This window comes from Solanum pennellii, chromosome 8 (assembly GCF_001406875.1).
Source record: "Solanum pennellii chromosome 8, SPENNV200".
Classification (NCBI taxonomy): domain Eukaryota; kingdom Viridiplantae; phylum Streptophyta; class Magnoliopsida; order Solanales; family Solanaceae; genus Solanum; species Solanum pennellii.
Genome location: NC_028644.1, coordinates 62,302,081 through 62,324,220, shown reverse-complemented (window position 1 = coordinate 62,324,220; position 22,140 = coordinate 62,302,081). Strand labels below are relative to the sequence as shown.

Genomic DNA, 22,140 nt, shown 5'->3' with positions numbered 1-22,140 from the left:
ACGTGACATTTGTTGAACTTCAAATGGCCGTAACTCTTTCCTCGAGTATCTTTTAAGGAGGTTCTTTTTTTAAAGTTGCTTATTTTTTTGAGATTTACGGGGTAAAATCAATCCTTTTATCAAATTTGAAATTCATTTTTTTCTTAAAATTTTGCCATATTTATGGACAAAAATCGATAAACGTAACACTATAAGTCGTATGTCTGTGTGTGGTTTTTTTTTTTGCATAAATATCGAAAAAATAATCATATTAAAAAAATTTGCCTCAATCGAACATCGAAGGTGCGTTTTATGTCCGTTTGAAATTCAGTTTTTCACGACTACCCCTTTAACGTTACATTTATTGAAACTTCGAATGGCCGTAACTCATATTAACCAATATGTGTTATCAAAATCAGAAATTACTGATTGTAATAAATCGGTCAAAAACACAAAGTAACTGAAATTTATAGAATTAGTAAGCAAGATGAACCAGAATTTATTTGAAAAAATACTTAAAACGAACGTACCAGAATCTGAAATAATCTTTTAGTTTGGAAGAAGATCAAATCCACTGAACTCACAGTGTCCCCTTAAGGAAATTATTCCCCTCTAGTATTCGAGGTTTGATTTGGAATATAACCTCCCAGGGTAAAATGATCTTAATCAGTAGAGTGTAGATACCAAAAACTCTACTGTCAGCGAATCAATCCACAGCAGGAAAGTACACGAATAAAAAATGTGTTTTAGAAGAAGAAGGAAGATCAGATAATTTCGTTGAAAAATATTGTGAAGACTGAGTGGTATTTATAGGCAAGAAGAATATATTCTGAAAGGTTGCAACCCTTTCAGAATTGACACGACCATTAATGAAAGTTTGCAACCTTTCAAATGGTATTGAATGTTCCTGAAAGTTGCAACCTTTCAGAACAGTCATGGCGAAAATTTTAAATAAAATGGAAAACAAAACGGGTCACGCGCGCGGATCCGAGTCGGGTCGGGTTAAATAAAAAGTTGAAAACATTTCGGTTAACTTCTGTTATCAACTAATTAATTAGAAATATTTTTATCCATTAAATTAATTTAATAAATAAATAAAATACATTTTGTCCGAAAAAAATCTCTCGATCGATCATTTGCCAAAGCCGAAGCGAGGGACGACGACGACGGCGCGAGGGGGGTTCCTTTTTCCAACCCTTTTAACAATTAATAGGAGTGTTTATGTATTTAAACTCTCCTATTTTCCTTTCCATTACCGATGAGGGACAATTGCCTTTTTCATTAAAGCATAAGAGGACTTTTCAAGTTCCAACTCTTCAAGTTCTCAACTTTTCAAATTCCTCTCCTTCCCTCTATTTCCCATCAATTCTTTCTACATACCCAACAATCCCCCACATTGATGGGGAATGGTTATAACATAGGAATGCACAGACAATTGTGTACTTTACAAGCAAGGATTAATTGCATCTGGATAAGTAGGTTTCCCTTTGGACTTTCCGTAGTGAACATATGTCGGATATACTCGGTCAATCGGTAAAAGTGATATGTTTGAACCGTCGAGCCTTGGTGTATACCTAGACAACCATATGTCACACAGTTAACCCTTTACTGTTTATGATTCTTACGGTTGTGTTCGTTTAGGCCATGAACACCTCCTGGTTTCATGAGTGTATAGAGAATAGGCTTTTGACATAAAATTCTCTTTGAAGCGACTTCCACTTCACACTCACATAGGTGATCTCTAACCGTGTCATCTCGTAGATACACTATTTGGTCAAATCTACCAAACTTAGCAAATCATTAAAAACTTTAAGCTTTATTACCTTATTAACAAGCCTTAAAGTCTTAACCTTTTCCTGAACATTGTCTTCATCATGAGAATGGATTGAGTTAATTGACAATGTCGAACCGTCAGTCACAACTTTGTTTTTCTCCTTGAATCTAGATCTTAGGATCTCCAGTCTGCTAGATAGAGTTACCGTCATGCTGACTTGTCCTAAGTCGTAAACCCATTCCCTTAGATGATCTTTCAACTGCCTCTCTCACTAGGCCTTTCGTTAGTGGATCTGACACATTATCGATTGACTTTACATAGTCAATTGTGATAATTCCACTAGAGAGCAGTTGTCTTACGGTGTTATGTCTCCGTCGTATATGACGAGACTTCCCGTTGTACATAACACTCCCTGCCCTACCTATTGCTGCTTGACTATCGCAATGTATGGAAATTAGTCCAACAGGTTTGGGACAGAATGGAATATCCTCTAGGAAATCCCGGAGCCATTCCGCTTCTTCACCAGCCTTATCCAAAGCAATGAATTCAGATTCCATTGTGGAGCGAGCAATACATGTCTGTTTGGACGATTTCCAAGAGACAGCTCCTCCACCAAGTATGAATACATAACCACTCGTGGATTTTACATCATTTGACCCGGTGATCCAATTTGCATCACTATATCCTTCAATCACAGCAGGATATTTATTATAATGCAAAGCATAATGTTGTGTCCATTTTAGATAACCCAACACACGTTTCATAGCCATCCAGTGAGTTTGATTCGGATTACTAGTGTACCGACTCAGTTTACTAATAGCACATGCTATATCTGGTCGCGTGCAATTCATAATATACATCAAACTTCCCAACACTCTGGCATATTCCAATTGAGAGTCACTTTGACCTTCATTCTTTTTAAATGTACAACTTAAATCAATTGGAGTTTTGACTACATTGAAATTCAAGTAATTGAACTTATCCAATACTTTTTCAATATAATGAGATTGAGATAATGCTAGTCCCTGGGGAGTTTTGATAATCCTGACCCCTAAGATCAAATCAGCAACTCCTAAGTCTTTCATATCGAACTTGCTGGACAACATGCGCTTAGTAGCATTTATATCGTCAATTTCTTTACTCATTATTAACATGTCATCAACATACAAACAAACAATGACTTCATGATTCATAACGTTTTTAATGTAAACACATTTATCACATTCGTTAATCTTGAATCCATTTGCCAACATTATTTGATCAAATTTAGCATGCCATTGTTTGGGTGCTTGCTTGAGTCCATAAAGTGACTTCACAAGTCTGCACACTTTCTTTTCTTTACCAGGAACTATAAACCCTTCAGGTTGTTCCATGTAAATTTCTTCCTCTAACTCTCCATTTAAGAAGGCTGTCTTTACATCCATTTGGTGGATTTTAAGATCATGCACTGCTGCTAGTGCTATTAACATATTGAAGTTATTCTTGTTACTGGAGAGTATGTGTCAAAGTAATCCGACCTTCCTTTTGTTTGTACCCTTTGATTACCAGTCTAGCCTTATATTTGTCAATAGTCCCATCAGGTTTCATTTTCCTTTTAAAGATCCACTTTGATCCTAAAGGTTTATTTCCTGGAGGAAGATCAGCCAATTCCCAAGTGTGATTGCTTAAAATTGATTCAATCTCACTGTTGACTGCTTCTTTCCAATAAGTTGACTCTGACGAAGACATAGCTGTTTTAAATGTTTGAGGCTCATTTTCAAGCAATAGTGCTACAAAATCTAGTCCGAAGTAACAATATCGGCATGATTTCTAATTGTTCACAATCTTGTCGGAGTTAAGTGTTGATTTTGGGTTATGTTAGATTGTGGTTTTGGTGGTGATTAGTGGCACTAAGGAAGGTTGGGATTCTATTGGGTGGTATGATTGTTTCCAGATGTTTGCAACTGGCGGTGTTATGAAAGTCAAGATTTATTAATGGAATTAGGTTGGGGTTTTAATTGTTGTTGTCGGTTCTTGGTTATAGTTACTGGTTGAAGCTTGTCGGAGATGGTGAGAACGAAGGCAGTTTGGTCGAAGAAGGTGAGGAGGATATGAGAAGAAGGCAATAAGTTTGGGTTTGGTTTGTTACTGAAACAGAGGTCAAGCTAAAAAATTATTTGAGTTTTTTTGTTTGATTTTCACCTTATCTAGGTAGGTTTTTAAAATTATTTTCGAATTTATTTGTTGTTTAGTCTAGATTTGTCTCTATTTGTGTCTTTATTTGATTTTGGGGTTTTAGTCTATTACATCAACTTTGTTGAAATCTTTTGGGGATTTTGCTTCTTTTGTGCCTAATTCTAGTGTTTGATATTTTGGTCGTAGTGTTATGTCTTCCAAGGCATGTTTCATACGAAGAAGTAGTATAATGAAAAAACAATAGAGAAGAAATATGGGGGAAAAGATCAAAAAAAAAGGTCAAGAAAACCTCAAATTTTGTCCAACAATGGTGTTAGATACAAACAGGAAGATGGTGGCTTTATAAAGCCCTAATATGACTGTTAGACCCTTTTTCAAGAGTCTCACATTCCTAATAGGTGTGTGTCACGCGCTCTTTGGAATTAGCTGCCACATAGAATGCCAAGTCAAAACTAGTGTTTAAAATATTGTGTTTCGATGAGTTCAGGTGTTTAGATGAAAAATGAGCAAGTAAAAAGATTTACAATACAAACTTATACAAGTATAAGGGTTCAACAGACCCTTTTGCCTTTCGGAAAATCCACGTGTAGCGCCTAAATGACATATTTTTGTATATGAAATGAGAGGGGTGTTTTTAAGCTTAGTTCGTCAAAATAGGAATTTTTTAAGCCTATCAATAGTTTGTAAAAGAAACCAATAATCCACTTTTAAGTTTGAGTTTGTTTATAATACTTCTGCCTTTTAAAAAAGAATCAAATGATATTAAGTGAGATTCGAATATTTAACTTGAAGCAATTAAAATCACCTCTCATCAAATGCATCAGTCCAATCTCTTTCGACCATAAGTGTCTTAAGATAATACTACATATTTTTAGAATAATACAGATATCAGGGAAAAAATAAAAAACATCTCTTAACTTTAATTTATTGATTGACTATATTTTTACCGTTAAAATAAAATTGTTCTTACCCTTAATGTTACAAAACGTATCATCCATGCCCCACCTTGGACAGAATTCCCATGATCAACAAAAATCAACCCAAGAAAATAACTCGTCATCCAAATATAATCCAAACCCGACCTAACAAACTTAACTCATACCTACTTCACCTCCATCTCTAAAGCAAATCTCAGTAACACAATCACTTTGTTTCTCCTAACCTAGTAACCTCCCAAAAGCCACAAAATATAATTTCGTCCGAAATGGATCGAATCGATCCAAAAAATACACTTCCACAAAGTTTCATTAATATCCATTGAGTTATTTGCTGAATTTTGAAGATGTTTTTTCACGTTGATGGAGAAGAAACACCTTTGAGGCACAGGATGAAATAGAGGCAAAATTCTCTTTCGTTTTTATGATTTTCTTGTGAATTAGTTGTGATTGTGAAAATGAATTTCTCTTAGATTGCTTTATGAACTACTGGATCTTATTCTTAATTTGTTTATGCATGTGTACACTAATTTAATTCGATAGAACGAGAAAACATGAGTGTGATTTCTTTAAATCCAATTTGAAAATAAGATTGAAATAATACCGTGGATACGAAAACTGACTTTTCAAGAGAATACTACATTTGTTTTGGATGAAGAAGGAGATTGGAAAGTAGTAATACAATAACTGAATTATAAATTATGCATAGCATTGTAACTCTATGGAAAAGCATGAATCCTTTTGTAACGGTAGGGTAAGAACGACTTTGTTTTAAAGTAAGGATATAGTCAATTAATAAATTAAAATTAAGGGGTATTCTTTATCCCTTTCCATTATACAATTTTTAGTAAATGACGGATTCATGTGACTTATTTTTCTACGTTAATTCAAAATTGGTGATAATTTATATAAGAAAATAGAATAAGTGGTGTCGTTTGTAGGATGTGAAACTTGTGAAAAAAGTAATAATTTAAATGTGTTTCAAACTGAATATTATTATTTATTTATCGTGGAAGGGCATAAAATACTCTTAAGCTATTGAAATTGGTTAAAATACCATTTGTGAACCTATTGATCACAAAATGTCCTTGGAGTAAACCTATGTTGCTTTTTATCACCCTTATCACAAACGGCCCATTAATTGAATTAATTGATCTTTTCATTCAATATGTGGCATGATCTGATTTGTTAGAAAAATTAATTTACCTTAACGCAGATCCACCCAATACCTGACCCAACAAAAAACCCAATTATTCTAAACACGAAAACCCATCAACCTAAATTATTTCCAGCATAACTCCGGCACTAACAATAGTTTTGATAGAGAAAGAAATATTTTGTTGAATGAGTGTAGCTATCTATAAATGAAAAAATTAATTAATTCAATTAATGAGCCGTTTGTGAATAAGGGTAATAAAGGGTCGCAAAGGTTAACTCCAATACCATTTTGAGGTCAATAGGTTAACGCATGGTATTTTTATACCAATTCAATAATTTAAGAATATTTTAGGTCATTCATCGTTTATTTATTTTAATTTGTGTTGGTAGAGATATTCTTTCCTAATAACAAAATCTATTTCGTTACCATCACTTTGTCCACAACCATTAGTCACCACTATCATTAATCACTTCTATCGAAACCTTAATCGTCAATCACCAACCACCTCTATCATCACAATCACTACTGATGTCAACCGCTATTGTTAGTTACTACCACATCCATCAGTATAATAATACGCAACTGCTATCACTATGGTTAATCTACTACCATCTATCTCTACCATCACAAATATTATCATCGTCATTACTAGCCACTAACACCAACAATCACTACCTCCACTTTTACTAGCCACAGCACAACTACAAACCTGTCTACCATCATTAACAAACGTAAATATTTAATTTTTTATCAAATAAAAATATTATTTTATTAAAATTATATTTTTCCCTAATATTTAATGAGTGACATAGTACCTCTTGTTATGTTGTAACAACCAAAATACCCGCCAAACATGGGCCTCCCTTCAAATTTTAACTACACCTCAAAATCATCTTCATTCTTTTTTGGGCATTCTAACAAACAGAGCTAAACTTTTTTTTGCTCACAATTTTCGTTAATCTGAAAAAAAGGTAGAAGCAAATGAGTAAATAAGAGTAACTTTTCATTATTGAATTTTTCAAGAATAACAGAATTTGGAATGTGTTGTTGATTCAAAAACAGATGGTAAAATAGTATAGAATGTGGGCTCCACCAACAGCAATGAATCATGGGGGACCTCCATTGAATAAATTGATAGCTGTGGCCATAGACAAAGATAGAGGAAGCCAAGTTGCTCTAAAATGGGCTGTTGATAATCTTTTAGCCAGGGGACAGACTATTATTTTGATCCATGTCAAAGTTAAAGCATCCGGCACGCCTTTTTCTCAATCAGGGAACAGTAAGTCTCTCGCGTTTACATATCTATATGATTTTGTGGATCAATCAAATTCTATATGTGAAGTTGGAATGTGGATGGTTATTCAACTAATAGTTATTATCTGAGAAAGTCACGTTATGAGATAATATGACAAATAAACTTATTTTTGGGATCATGATGTCTTGAATAAATGTTGTAGGAACCAACTTTGGGAGTGGATTGACAATGGTGTTTATCTTTTCGTTGATTTTGTGGAAATTTGTACAAATATTGACTCTTAGAGATTTTTTTTGGGAAGAGGAGATTGTTCTTAATCGCCATAGTCCTTTTAAGAGACAAATTTGTGTGAAATCTTATCGCGAAATGTGGTTTGGTTTGCTTGGTTGGTTGTTTGGGGCTTACGATATCAGTTAATTTAGTTTGTGCGTGTCATTTCTATCCGTCCCTCGCTAATCAAAAAGTGGAGAAAGGAAAAGTGAGGATTATTTTTCTTTGGAGTTTATTTTATGAGAAGAGTAACAAGGACTAACTGATCTACTTTTACATATCAGGGATAAACCAGGATGGTAGCAATGATGGATCAGGAATGACTGAATTGGATCCACAGTTGAAGGAACTCTTTCTTCCTTTCCGAGTATTTTGTACACGTAAAGATGTTAGTATTCAATCTCGAAACTTCAAATGAATTCCTACTGAACCTTCAAACATAGATCAAGAATCCATCTTTGGCATTTAGAATTGCTTATTTTCATAGTCATTTCCTTATTCTTTCTAATCTAGATTCTTTGCATCAATAAATAACAGATTCAGTGTCATGATGTTGTGCTAGAGGATGCCGATGTGGTCAAAGCAATCGTTGAATATATTAATCGAACAGCTATAGAAGTACTAATTCTTGGTGCAGCAGCAAAAGGCGGCCTTCTCAGGTATGATTACTCTCTCTATGCATGCATTGATATTTGTACTAGTTGGAAAGGCGCCAAAAACATTTGGGACGGAGGGAGCAGTATATACGATGTATCTCTTGAATGAAGGAATTACCTAGATGAGTAACTTGTATTATATGTATAGTCACAGTTTCAGTTCATTTGAAGCTATATTTGTTAAGTAATGCATAAAACACACTAGCAAATTTGATTCCGAAGCTAAATCAGAAGTTTGTGAAGAACAAAAGCAAAGATTTACATCTGCATTTTATTGCACTATTCTTATATGGACCGTGTTTTAGTTATGCGTTTATATTTGGAAGATAATAACATCTTCAGAAGGACTAATTACAGTAGCCTTTCTGCTTATCAGATTTAAACTCAAAGATATTCCTGGAAATGTGTTAAAAGGTGTTCCTGATTTCTGCACTGTGTATGTCATCTCGAAATCTGGAAAGATTTCATCAACACGATCTGCTGCTCGTCTCGCACCATTTGTCCACCCACTACGTCACCAGTTCACGCAGAATGGCAACGTCAAATCTAATTCATTTGAAGATTTTAATGTCCCTCCCAGAGGTATGCAAACACTAGAAGCAAAATTTTCAATTCAGCTCATTTCTTTGTGCAAAGCTAATTATGATATGTTTCGAATAGGTTCTATATCTGGGATTCCAAAGCCTGTATCTGATATGCCCATGTCCAACCTTCATAGTGATACATTCAACATGAAGTAAGTCAAATTATCTTCACTTCCTACTCAAAACATATCGTGTTTTTATCACAATAATCAACTGCTAAGTAAGGGAAAATGGACAATGTTGCATATTTTTTTCATTCCGAGACCTAACTTGTGTATCGCTGTTGTAAACAGGTCCCCTTTCACTCATAGGAAAGGCCCAAATGGCAAACCATATGAGATTTCTCAGCCAGATACTGACATATCCTTTGTCAGTTCTGGTAGGCCAAGTATTGACAATATGTTTCCTTCATTTGCTGATTCCTTTGATAGCGGAACAACCCCACCCCGGCTATCAGGTTTCTCTGATTATGAGGGGCAAAGTTTTGAACCCATGCCCATGGGGCGCAGATCGTTGGACATAATGCCATCAGAGATGTCATTTCTTTCAATGGAGGGTGATAGACCATCATTCTCCTCGACACCGGTAGGCAATCAAAGATATCATTTTGAGCTTTTGAAAACTATAGATACTAAGATCAAAACTGCTACACATAATTATACTCCAAGCACTTAAGCTTCTAAAGGTTTTTCGTTTCATTTAAAGGATGACGTAGCAGCAGAAATGAGAAGGCTGAAGCTGGAACTCAAGCAAACAATGGAAATGTATAGTACAGCATGCAAAGAAGCACTCACAGCACAACAAAAGGTAGGGAATTCTGCTCCTTTGTGATTTGCATCAATGACTTGACACGTTGTCAATTGTAGGCGACAGAACTCCAGCGTTGGAAAGCAGAAGAACAAAGAAGAATAGAAGAGGCAAGATTTGCAGAAGAAGCTGCATTAGCACTTGCAGAGAAGGAGAAGGCAAAATCTCGAGCAGCCCTTGAGCATGCAGAGGCAGCTCAGAGGCTTGCAGAACTAGAATCTCAGAAGAGAATTAATGCAGAAATGAAAGCTCTAAAAGAAGCAGAAGAGAGGAATAAAGTACTAAATAAACTTTCAAATTCAGATGTAAGGTATAGAAGGTATTCGATAGAGGAGATCGAATCTGCAACGAACTACTTTGCTGAATCTAATAAAATTGGAGAAGGAGGTTATGGACCAGTGTACAAGTGTTACATGGACCACACACATGTTGCAGTTAAGGTCCTTCGCCCCGATGCAGCTCATGGAAGACAACAGTTTCAACAAGAGGTATAAAGCCAATAATACTTTTTAATTCTTCGAGATGTACCTAAGAAGAAGAATAGTGTTCCCTGATACCAACATGTCAATGACTCTTCCATAAAACCTATTAAAGCTATAGTGAATTGAATAATCTGTAAAATATAATTGTCAGTTGATAAATAATGCAACAAGCCACTGAAGTACATCGAAAATAGTTTAAATAAAACAGGATGAATGGCTATATTGGTTTGTTGATGGCACCGGAACAGGACAACAATATAATTAGCATCCATTTCTAGCCAATAATTGCTATATAGTCTGCAAACGGGAAAAAAAAAAGATGCATCGTAAAGGTAGAACTAAGAACCAATGCATCTTCATGTAATTCAACTTATAAGCGGATAATATGCACATAAGAGTCCTGTTTTTCCGTTCATAAATGAACATCATATGTAGCATTGTACCCTTATCTCACTCACCCTCTTCTTTCATTGCAGGTTGAAGTATTGAGCTGCATACGGCATCCTAATATGGTGCTTCTTCTTGGAGCATGTCCCGAGTATGGTTGCTTAATATATGAGTTTATGTCCAACGGAAGCTTAGAAGACCGTCTATTCCAGAAAGGAAATTCACCAGCACTCTCTTGGCAGCATAGATTTAGAATTGCTGCTGAAATAGGTGCTGGTCTTCTTTTCTTACACCAAAGCAAACCAGAACCAATAGTGCACCGTGATCTAAAACCAGCAAATATTCTACTAGATCGAAACTTTGTGAGTAAGATTAGTGATGTTGGTTTGGCTCGGCTTGTCCCTCCATCAGTGGCAGATACTGTAACTCAGTATCGAATGACATCAACTGCTGGAACTTTCTGCTATATAGACCCCGAATATCAGCAAACGGGGATGCTTGGTATAAAATCTGATGTCTACTCTTTAGGTATCATATTCTTGCAGATACTAACAGCAAAACCACCTATGGGTTTAACTCACCATGTTGAGAGGGCAATCGATAAAGGTACATTCAACGATATGCTTGATTCATCCGTTCCTGATTGGCCCCGTGATGATGCTTTAAGCCTAGCTAAGTTATCATTGAAATGTTCTGAGCTAAGAAGGAAAGATAGACCAGATCTAAGCAAGGTTATTATGCCGGAATTAGAGAGATTGAGAACACTTGGTGAAGAAAATCCATGCCAAACAGGCTTCTATAGTTCAAGCCACTCAACAAATCCGAGTCAAGCTTCCTTCTCCCAAGCAAGTCAACACGAATAGATTAACAACATTCTATCTTCGACGAATACTTAACTTGTTAATGAGTAGTGGTATGACTATATACTATATTCACATATTCTGTTCTTTTGATACAATGTGTAAATCTTGATACATTTTTCACCATAATCAGTGCAGGACAAAACTTTAGCTACCAAAACAAGATGATATGGCTCTGAGAGCTCGATGATCACATCGATCATGAAGCACGTACATTCCTCTCATATAGATTAGTAGAGAATAGTTCTAACGTACTCGAGAGGAAGGGAAGAGCCAAAAGAGAAGTAAAGAAAAGTTTGAAGTGATCATTGTTTTTATAGTATAACAAAGGTTTGTACATTTCCATCCTTATATAATAGTGAAAATAGCATTTGTAGTCCTTCATTTATTATTTTATTTTGATTTTGATTCCAGTAGTGTTCAATTGTACACATTTGGTTGTTAATAAATCCAAATGTGCAACTTTGGTCCCTCTCTAGTCTAAATCATCTATCTCTCTGGACATTTTGTCTGACTAAATTATCCTTATTTCTTCTTTGCATAAGGTCATCTTTAAAATTATATGAAAAGGAAATACAATGTAATAAATAGGTCGATCTTTTTTTATACGCATATTATATGTTAAATCTTCTAGACGTTTTGTGTATTTATGTTTTTATATTTTGACTTTTTAATGAAAATTTTAGTTCCGTCACTGACAGCAAAAGAAACTATCAATATTACTAATAAAGAAGTATTAAACAAATAAAGACTTGTATTCCAAAAGCAAAGTAGATCATTTTCTAACTCAATTAGGAATGAACAAACATCTTTTATTGAGTAAAAAACTTGTAACAAATTATACACTTAAAATCCAATAGGAAAAAAAAAAGAGTATCCATGAATATTACATGATGCAAGCTTCCTTTAATTTTTCTAACTTCCACATATATCTACCCTTTAATAAAAATTAAAAGACAAAATATTATGTTTTAGATTTTTTATATATATATACTCTTATTAAGCATTTCTAGAAAAGGAAAAATCATCATCAGTGATGGCTTTAGAAGAATACATTTCTCCTTTATCACTTGCATAATTATAAGAATTAGAAGAATAATCTTCTTCATCACTTTCTTTCAATTCTTCAATTTTGTGTAAAGCTTCCATTAAATCACATCTCTTTGCAACATCCATTTCACAACAACACATTCCAATTTTCAATAGCTTAAGCATTTCACCTTCACAATTATGTTTTGTTGTGTTCATGTCTTTATCAAAAACCTCACCTGTCCATTCTTCTCTTACTACTGAATTCACCCACATTGCTAAGTCTGCATTTGCACCTTTGCCTTGCTTTAGATAATTAGCTGGAAACCTGTGTTAATTAAGCTTGATATTTAGTAACATGCTTTTATAGTACTCACATAAATGACTTGTATACTTAAAAGTCTTAAAATTATGTATCCAGTCAAACATTCCTACCCTCGGAGAGACTTTAGCCACATCTTAACCCGAATCAAGAAAGTCGTGCACAACTAACATTACTGTTATGAGGTTTCTTTTTATTTCACAATTTAGTGGATCAGAATTTGTGAACCTAAAATGTTAATATTTGGTTCCTTGTCACTATATGAAACTCAAAATGAAGCAATTTGTGTTGGTATATGCACAAAATGATCTTGATAACTGCATACTAAGATGTATAACTTTGATATATAAGGTCGTTAAAGTAGTACAATTATCGTAATTAATACTCCCTTCGTTTCAAAAAGAATAATTTTTTTTCCTTTTTAGTCTGTTTCGGAAAGAATGATCTCTTTCTTCTTTTTTTGTAACATTTTAATTTTAAACTTTTCATATGGCATGTTTAAGGCCACAAGATTAAAAAGTAATTTCGTACATTTGACATAACTTTAATTTAGGACCTCAAGATTCAAAAGTCTTCTTCATTTTCTTAAACTCCGAACCAAGTCAAATCAGGTCATTCTTTGAGAAACGGAGGGAATACTACTTTATAAAGGACTCGTAAAGTGAAAAAGCAAAATAATTGCAATGGAGAAAGTATTAGTTTTTTTTCTATCTCTATGTGAATGTGAGATACTTTATGCATCAGACTGTATTTGAGAGATGGGGATGAAGTATTATTACCTGCCGGTTAGTAGCTCAAGGATGAGGATGCCAAGGCTCCATACATCAGTTTTTCTTGTGAGACGTTCATTTTGCATGTATTCTGGTGATTTGTAAGCCACCATGAACTGTTTGGCATGGTCTTTGTTGATTACTGGCACAAGGGCATAGTCTGCTACAAGTGGCTCGAATTTGTAGTCTAGTAGAACATTTGAGGATTTAAGATGTCCATGAGGGAGTGTTAGTGTTGGAAGTTCCTTGTAAAGATAAGCCAATCCTCTTGTAACTCCTTTTATGATTTTCAAACGACTTGGCCAATCAAGACTTGGTTGGTTAAAATTTCTTTTGCCTGATCAAGAAAATCTAAAATTAGTTCAAAATCAAGAGAAACGCAAAGTCAATCTCAAAAACTAGTTCAAGAGAGGAAGGCTGGATATATATCACGAGCATGGGTGAGGCTTCATATCGTAAGAAAGATTTGAGATGAGTCATGCTCTGCTCTGATCTCATGTTATGGATCTTAAGTATAATTTAATCTCAAAAATTAATTTAAGTAGATAAAAATTATTTATCTCATAATTGACCAAGATGGTCTTCAATGCTTTTACACTAATAAATCTTCTAAAAGAATTACGTACTATATATGTTAAAATATAAAAATAGTGTAACACCTTTTTATATAATCAGTATATATAAGTTAAATTCAATAGAAATTAGTTTTAATACATTGGCAATACAAACATTAATTTTACTCTATTCACTTGATTTTGAGATAACTAGCTAACTCCAATTATTATGTACAACTATCTATATTATTGTAAAGGATCTTTAATCCGTATAAAAAGTTTAAACTTTTTTATAATTTAATACTTCAAATGATGTCACTGCTTCATACAAATTGAGACAGATATCATGCTTGACTTGAGTGGTTAAAATTTATTTGCACTCATGTTGATCTTAAATTAATAAAAATATACCATGTATTTTTGTACACATATATCATCATTTAACTATAATTAAGTGACATGTCTTAATTTCACTTTTAACTTTCACTCTCTTTTCCAAATAAGTGTTATTTTAGCTCATTTCAGATCTATTATAAAAAATAACGAATACTTCAATGCATGCTTATCTATTAGATGTTTCTTGAGAATTGAACATTGTTAAAAAGAACTAGTTCTTAAATATAAACGTACACTGAAAACAATTATTACTATATTTATCTTGAATATCTAAAACGTCACTTATTTTGACATGAAAAAAGTAGTTGATTAAAATTTAAATTGCATAATTTCACGTAAAATATCAAGTGCGAGTAATTTTTTTTTGTAAAACTCACCATGTAAATGACTTGCCAAGCTTCCATTATCAACAAAATCAGTAACCAAAAGCTTTTCTTCCCTCCTATAATAGAAAGCCACAAGAGGAAGTACATTAGGATGTGATAACTTGCCAAGGCTTCTCATATGTTCATGAAAATCTTCTTTGCCCATATTACTCATTTGTCTAAATCTCCTCACAACAATTGGTTTTCCAATAGGAACATCAGCTTTATAAGAAGAACCAAAACTTCCACTTCCCAATACTTCAGCTGGTGCTCTAAGAAGATCTTCTAAATCAAACTTTTCTCTATCCCTTCTTACAAAGTATAATTTACCAGCCTTGTCATGATGATGATGATGACGACGACTACTTTTCGTGTACTTCTCTTCTCCAAGTACTGAGGGTTTTTTGTTCAGATTTTTTACTGATGATTTTTCATATTGAGTTGGTTTTTTCCTTTGTTTATGGACAAGGAAAAGAGCAAATAATATAATGGCTAGTATGATTAATCCTCCTATGGATGCAAGGATTATGGCCACTATTGGGATTTTCTTTTTCTTCTTTGATGTTGCACATGCTGCCATTGGCTTACCACATAGCTCCAAATTTCCTGTTTCACTCACACAGCATTGAATTTATTAGTAATTCTGTTTCAATTCATATGAGTTAGTCTAACTTATTACTAGATTTTAAAAAAAAAATAAGAATTCAAAATATATTCGAACTTTGATTGAAATTACTGTAAAAATTTCAATTTTTAGGCAGGAACTATATCCCCATTCTATTTAATAGTGTATTTTATAGATATATATATAAGTGTCCACGTGAACATCATATATAAATGTTGTATCGTCATAAAATAGTTACTTCTCCATATCGATACTTATATATCTTTAAAATACACTATTAAAAAATGTTAAAGTTAATACGTTCTCGCCAAAGTTTAAAATTATTACAGCAATTTCGATCAAAATTCAGATATATGTCAGACCTTTAACCCCAAAAAGAAAGACAAATTTATAATTTAAACTCAATCATTAAATATTTATATAATCATAAATTATTTTATTAAAAACAAATACATATTTTATAATTAAATTAATTACTAAATATGAAATACGTGATTCTTTTCGAAACTCCCTAAAGAAAAAGATATACACTCATAGAGTACACAGATGTATATATAGGGGATAGACAAAGTTGCCACGTACGTCTATTTAAAAGATTGTAATGTAATAAATTACAGCATAATAATAATAATTAGTATTACTTATTATATTTGATACAGCTAAAGAGATCGAGAGGGTATCAATATTTGACTTAACCTAATTAGGACGTGCGCTCATGTAGTAGTGACAATATATATCAATCTCATGGGATCTGATAGAGATCACCCTAATTGACATATTATCTTCATTACTATAATGTCTAATGGCACGATATTTAATAGTTCGGACAAGATCTTTCGATTCTATCAATTGATAATCAAAATACATATATCATCAATTACTATCGATAATTTTAGCATCAGTTATCACTATATATTGTCAACTGCCATCATTAGTTATCACTATCATCCATCACAATTATTAATCTCGACGAATTTATTACAATTAATCATTACAATTAGCCAACACCATTTCCGATCAAAATTTACAATTATTATTGTTAGCCATCAACGACACCTCATATAATTTTAAAAAATTATTTTAATATGTATTTGATTAGTTAATATACAGTATTTTTAAAAATTATACAGTATTTAGTAATTTTACATTTTAAAACAAAATCTAATAATTAAAAAATAATTTTAATTATTTAATAATTGAATGTTAATATTCATATTCATATTCAAACATATAAATTTTAATATACGTATTAATTTGCGTAAGTTAAATAGTAATTAGTTTTAAAGCAATTTCCAGTAAACTTCTTTCTTGTAATAATAATAATAAAGTTTAACACGATGGTAAAAATTTACTTTATCACTTTCTACCATTCCAATTCGAATTGGTCTTTTAGTATTTAACGCTTTTATTAAATCATAAGATTATATAATTTTTTATATGTTTTTTTCGTATGATATTTTTGAATTTTAAAATTTAAATAATTTTTTTATATTTGAAATATTTTAAATCATAAATTGTTATAATTTATAATAATTTTTACATAGTTTATAAATATATAAATTTCATTTTTAAAAAATTAAAAGATTTCATGTTCAAATTTTTATTCTCGATAAACGAAAATAAAATGGGACAGAGAGTATAACTTTAAACGCTAACCTGCAAACGAGCTTGCACTTTGGATGCTAAGCTGAGATGGTATTGGACCTTCAAGTCTATTATTTGCAGCATTTATTTGAAAATCCTGTTGATTAAACGCCGGTATTGTTCCATTGAATTTGTTATTTTGTATCTGCAGCTCAACAAGCTTCGGAATTCCCAATAACGACGTCGGAATCTTCCCCGTAAACTCATTATTCGCCATTAAAATCCTCCTTATCGACTTCATCCCGGCGAAAGCATCGTCCGGCAACTCACCGGAAAATCGATTGTTCGACAAAAACAAACCTCTCAATCGTCCTCCGATTTTCTTCACGTTCGGTAACGGACCTTCAAAATTATTATTCATTATACTCATAGTGAGCAAATTAGTCAACCGAGAAAGCGTATCGACATCGAGATTTCCCGATAATCCCATCGATTCGAGACGGAGACCGTAGAATTGTCCGTTTAAGCAAAGCAATCCGTTCCAATTTGAATCGTTGCCGGTGCAAAGCGGCACCGATGAATTCCAGTTTCCGAGTGAGGATGATGACGTGGCATTTTTGAGCGATGATTTGAATTTTATGAGTAGTGCTGGTTCAGACTCTTGACTGTAAGATGAAGTTATCATCATCGTCGTCAGGAGACAAAACAACAACAAGCACCGACGGTTCCTTGCTGAAGAAGCCATCGTTTGAAGGTGATTTTTCTTCTATATTTTTTTTTTTGATGAAATAAAAATGAAGGATATTGGTAGTTGTGTTATATTTTTGATAATTTATTCAGAGAGAATTGCGATGATTATGATTTTGTTGTTGAATTGAGATAGATAGATAGGGCAAGAGGGATACAGAAGAAATTGAGTAATGGTGAGATTGACAAGGTCTGATTAGCTGTATTAGCCGGCTATTTTAGTATTAACTTGTTTGCCAGTTTCCAGATATATTGTTCACATAGTTTGTACTGGTTGGGTTGTGGGGATGGGGTGAGAGGTTGACTAATAGGGATTGGAGCAGTGACGAATTCAGAATTTTTATTAAAGGAAATTATTTGGAAAAAAAGAAAATAGTGTTTGAATTTCTAAATTATTAGGTCAACCTTTAGTTTTATATTCAGGAGATTCAAAGTCAATATAAAAACATAATTTCTTAAAAATATCTTAAATATACAATGTAACTTTTTATCGAGTGGTGAACCCCCTCGGCGTACTCTAGGTCCGCCACTACATTGGAGGGAGTGGAATTCCTTCATATTCTTGCAAAAACAATAGTTTGGTTTGTTTGAGTTATTTCTTTTCGTTTTAATTTATTCATCATATTTTTATTTGATATCGAGTTTTAAGATTAAAATACTTTTGTATGTTGTGGTTATAAAGTATAAAAATATCAAAACGTTTTTAAATATTATAATCTTAAACATATCAGATTGAAAGTCAAAAATTAATGAATTGCTAAAAAAACAGTAAGAAAAAACAAATTAAAAAGAAAAGTAAAACAAATAAATTGAAACAGAAAAAGTACTTTTGAACTGTCACTTTTTATTTTTGTCACAAGTTTTTTCAAATATTTTCTACATATGCTGATTATCAAATATTTTATGTTTGAATTCACATCAACTATTAGTTAATTTGATATTTATACTTAGAATTGAATCAAATCAACAAATTGAAACAAAAAAATATTTTACAAGCAAAAATGGATTTATTGATTTTTACCTTTCTTATTTGGATATGAATTACTCCATATCAAAACAGTACAAACAATTTTTTCACGATATATGAAATTCAATATGTATAAAAGGTAACTTGTGTTATTCTATGAGTTCCTAATATTACTTCTCATGAATATATATCATTAATTACTTTTTAGGTGACACAATAGTCTATGAAAAATATTTGTGTTATCAATATATAGACGTTGAATAATTGGAGAGCTGATAATAAATTTGAAAATATCATTTATTTATTTTTTAAAGAAAAATCCTATGATCAACCAAAATTGAAAAACATAAAATGTTTTTCTCCAAACATATCTTAGAGATCTCCAAAAGTTATCGGCAAATTATTTATTTAATTTACACGTTTCTGCTTGTTCTTTTTCAACTTTTTCTTGTTAATCAGGAAGGCCAAACACCAAATGACAAATGTTGCATTGATTTGACATACTTTTAATAAATAAATAAAACGATAATTTTACTATATTTTTCTTCAAATATAAAAAAAATAATATTTGAAAATGTAATTATAATAGATAATAAGTATAAATTAGAATGTAAATGACAAACTATCTCTTAAATTTTTAAATTGAATAAGTAAACATAAACATTTATTTATTTAGTATAGAAATAAGTAAAAAGTAGTAGGAGAGTATTACAGTTTAATGTTAAGAAGATTAAGCCTTTTTTTAAAAAAATAAAATGGAGTGTGTAACTTCTCATTTTAATTATAAGATAAATAAAATAATGTATTGAATTTTTCTACAATTAAATTTGGCAAGTAACTGTTAATTGATGAAAACTAGTTGGTTCTAAACTTGATTACAATTGAGAGTGAATTACTTTTGATTATAATATGGTAAATATTTCTCATTGCGTGTTTACATTAAACAAAGTAATATAATTTTACTAATTGAAAATTAATATCAAACAAACACATACATCTTTACCTTCGTAATTCCATTATTCAATTACTAGGAAAACAAAATAACATATATACTTTGTATTTTTTTTATAACTCAACTACATTTCAACAACTTACTTTTTTTTAATTTTTTTTTTAAATAATTATGCTGTCTGAATCAATTTTCACATGCCCCAACTGATAATATATATATTTCACTATTTCCTTTCTTCTACTTTGAAGGTGGACATGGTGGCATTGGCTTCCCACATAGGCCCAAATTTCCTGTTTTATCCACACAAAAAAGTGAGCACAATATAAGTGTTGGGAAAACGCGGACAAGCACAAAAGTATATATGGTAAAAATAATGGAAATAAAATGGGAAAATAACGACACCAAGAATTTTACGTGAAAACCCTTCTGAATAAGGGAAAAAACCACGAGCCAAGAGGAGCAACTGATATTACTATTGTAAGGAACTTTACATTGTGTAGTCACGAATACAATACTCAAAGTGACTACTACACACTCAAAAGGAACAACATTCTTTTGGTTTCCGTCTTACTAAAATATCGTTCACACTCTATTTTTCTTCACATACTATTTTCTTGTATAGTCTATGGAATACCTCACTTTGCTCTCAAAATGGTTTTTCTCTCTAACTTGGTGTATTCTACAAATGAGNCTCCGAAGCGGAATATTTGATTCGTCCACAACTTCATGAGCAACATGATCATCAATAACAATACCATTGTTATTATCAACATCAACATGTTGATTCGATACATGATTTTGGGCGTCACCATGGTTATCAAACCCAACAACATCATGCACACTTGTGTGAGGAACTTCATCATGATGAACTATACCATCAAAATTTGAAGATTCTACCTTCTCCGCTTTGTCAATATCTTCAATTGTTTGATTCTCCATGAAAATAATATCACGGCTTCTCACAAGTTTCTTTTCAATTGGATCATATAGCCTGTAACCAAATTCATCTAGGCCATATCCAATGAAGATGCACTGCCTTGTCTTGGCATCTAACTTTGACCTCTCATCTTTCGGCACATGTACAAAAGCTTTGCAACCAAATACTCTCAAATGGTCATAGGAAACATCCTTTCCATACCAAACACTATTTGGTACATCACTTTGCAAAGCAACAGCAGGAGATAGATTAATAACATGTGCAGCGGTCAATAAAGCCTCACCCCAAAATGAGTTCGGCAACTTTGCTTCAGAAAGCAAACATCTAACTCTTTCCATCAAGGTCCTGTCCATCCTCTCAGCCAAACCATTAAGTTGAGGAGTCTTGGGAGGAGTCTTCTGGTGTATAATACCTTGATGCTTGCAGTATTCGTCAAATGGTCCACAATATTCACCACCATTATCAGTACGAATACATTTCAATTTCTTTCCAGTTTCTCTTTCAACTGAAGCCTGAAACTGCTTAAAGACACCTAACACTTGGTCTTCAGTCTTCAAGAATAGACCCAAAGTTTTCTCGAGCAATCATCAATGAAAGTGACAAAGTAAAGTGCACCACCCAATGTCTTTGTCTTCATTGGACCACATAAATCAGAGTGCACTAACTCAAGCAACTCTGTCTTTCTCGAAGGAGGGTAGGACTTAAAGGAAACTCTATTTTGTTTACCAGCCAAGCAGTGCTCACATTTTTCTAATTTAGAACTTTGGAAATTTGACAATAATTTCTTCTTGGCTAGAATATTAAGTCCTTTCTCGCTAATGTGGCTAAGCCTCTTGTGCCATAATGTTGAAGAGCTATCGCTCTCAACCGCATTCACCATATCAACACAAGCAGAGGCCGTAGTCCAGTATAGACCACGACGTTTGTTACCACGAGCCACAACCAAGGAACCCTTAATGAGCTTCCATTTTCCATCACCGTTGGTACTAACATATCCTTCATCATCTAAAACACCAACAGAAATTAGGTGCAGACGAACATCAGGAGCATGTTTCACATTGTTCAAAACTAGTTTAGTTCCAACACTAGTTTCCAAACAAATTGTACCAATACCAACCACCCTAGAAACAGTCTCATTACCCATACTCAAGGTTCCAAAATCACCAGGAGTGTAGGAAGAGAAAAAATCCTTCCTTGATGTCACATGAGATGCGGCACCAGTGTCCACAACCCAGCTTGACTCATCACAAGCAATATTTATCATGTTTGCATCAAGAACGGTAACAAGATCTTCGGTGGTGACGGTGGCTAGGCAATTTTCATTGCCATCTTCTTTAGTTTCCTCTTTGTTTTTGTTCTCCCTCTTCAACTTCCTGCAGAACTTCTTTGTGTGCCCTTTCATGCCACAATGATAGCACTCAATATCCTTAAGTCTGCCTTTGGATTTGCTCCTATTTTGTTCTCTATGCTGAGAACCACGAGTTTTATTTCTCCCCCTGGGGCCAGTTATCAGGACATCCGACGAAGAGGAACCTTGAGTTTTTCTTCTCATCTCTTCGTTCAAGACAC

At 33.0% G+C, this 22,140-nt stretch overlaps 2 protein-coding genes across 7 annotated transcripts; one reads left to right on the top strand and one right to left on the bottom strand.

Moving 5' to 3' along the window:
* The first annotated feature begins 5,017 nt into the window (after positions 1-5,017).
* LOC107026697 (U-box domain-containing protein 52-like) lies at positions 5,018-11,842 on the top strand. Of its 6 annotated transcripts, none has more exons than XR_003580136.1 (11): positions 5,018-5,266; positions 7,085-7,301; positions 7,832-7,935; positions 8,085-8,206; positions 8,580-8,785; positions 8,864-8,939; positions 9,081-9,372; positions 9,493-9,594; positions 9,654-10,082; positions 10,553-11,376; positions 11,457-11,842. XR_003580136.1 is itself a non-coding variant. In XM_015227768.2 (9 exons), the coding sequence occupies exons 1-9, from the start codon at positions 7,103-7,105 to the stop codon at positions 11,324-11,326; spliced, it is 2,304 nt and encodes a 767-aa protein (XP_015083254.1). In that variant the 5' UTR covers positions 6,977-7,102; the 3' UTR covers positions 11,327-11,377. The 6 variants fall into 6 exon arrangements, 1 of the variants encoding a protein (XP_015083254.1); XR_003580137.1 differs by lacking the exon at positions 5,018-5,266 and adding an exon at positions 6,963-6,993; XR_001457637.2 differs by lacking the exon at positions 5,018-5,266 and having other exon boundaries at positions 6,978-7,301; positions 11,462-11,842.
* A 272-nt stretch (positions 11,843-12,114) lies between these two features.
* Positions 12,115-17,918, bottom strand: LOC107028105 (pollen receptor-like kinase 4). The gene is made up of 4 exons (XM_015229156.2): positions 17,041-17,918; positions 14,772-15,365; positions 13,454-13,781; positions 12,115-12,680 (listed from the first exon to the last, which is right to left on the bottom strand). Exons 1-4 carry the CDS (start codon positions 17,711-17,713, stop codon positions 12,323-12,325), a joined length of 1,953 nt encoding a protein of 650 aa, XP_015084642.1. The 5' UTR covers positions 17,714-17,918; the 3' UTR covers positions 12,115-12,322.
* Positions 17,919-22,140: the final 4,222 nt, after the last annotated feature.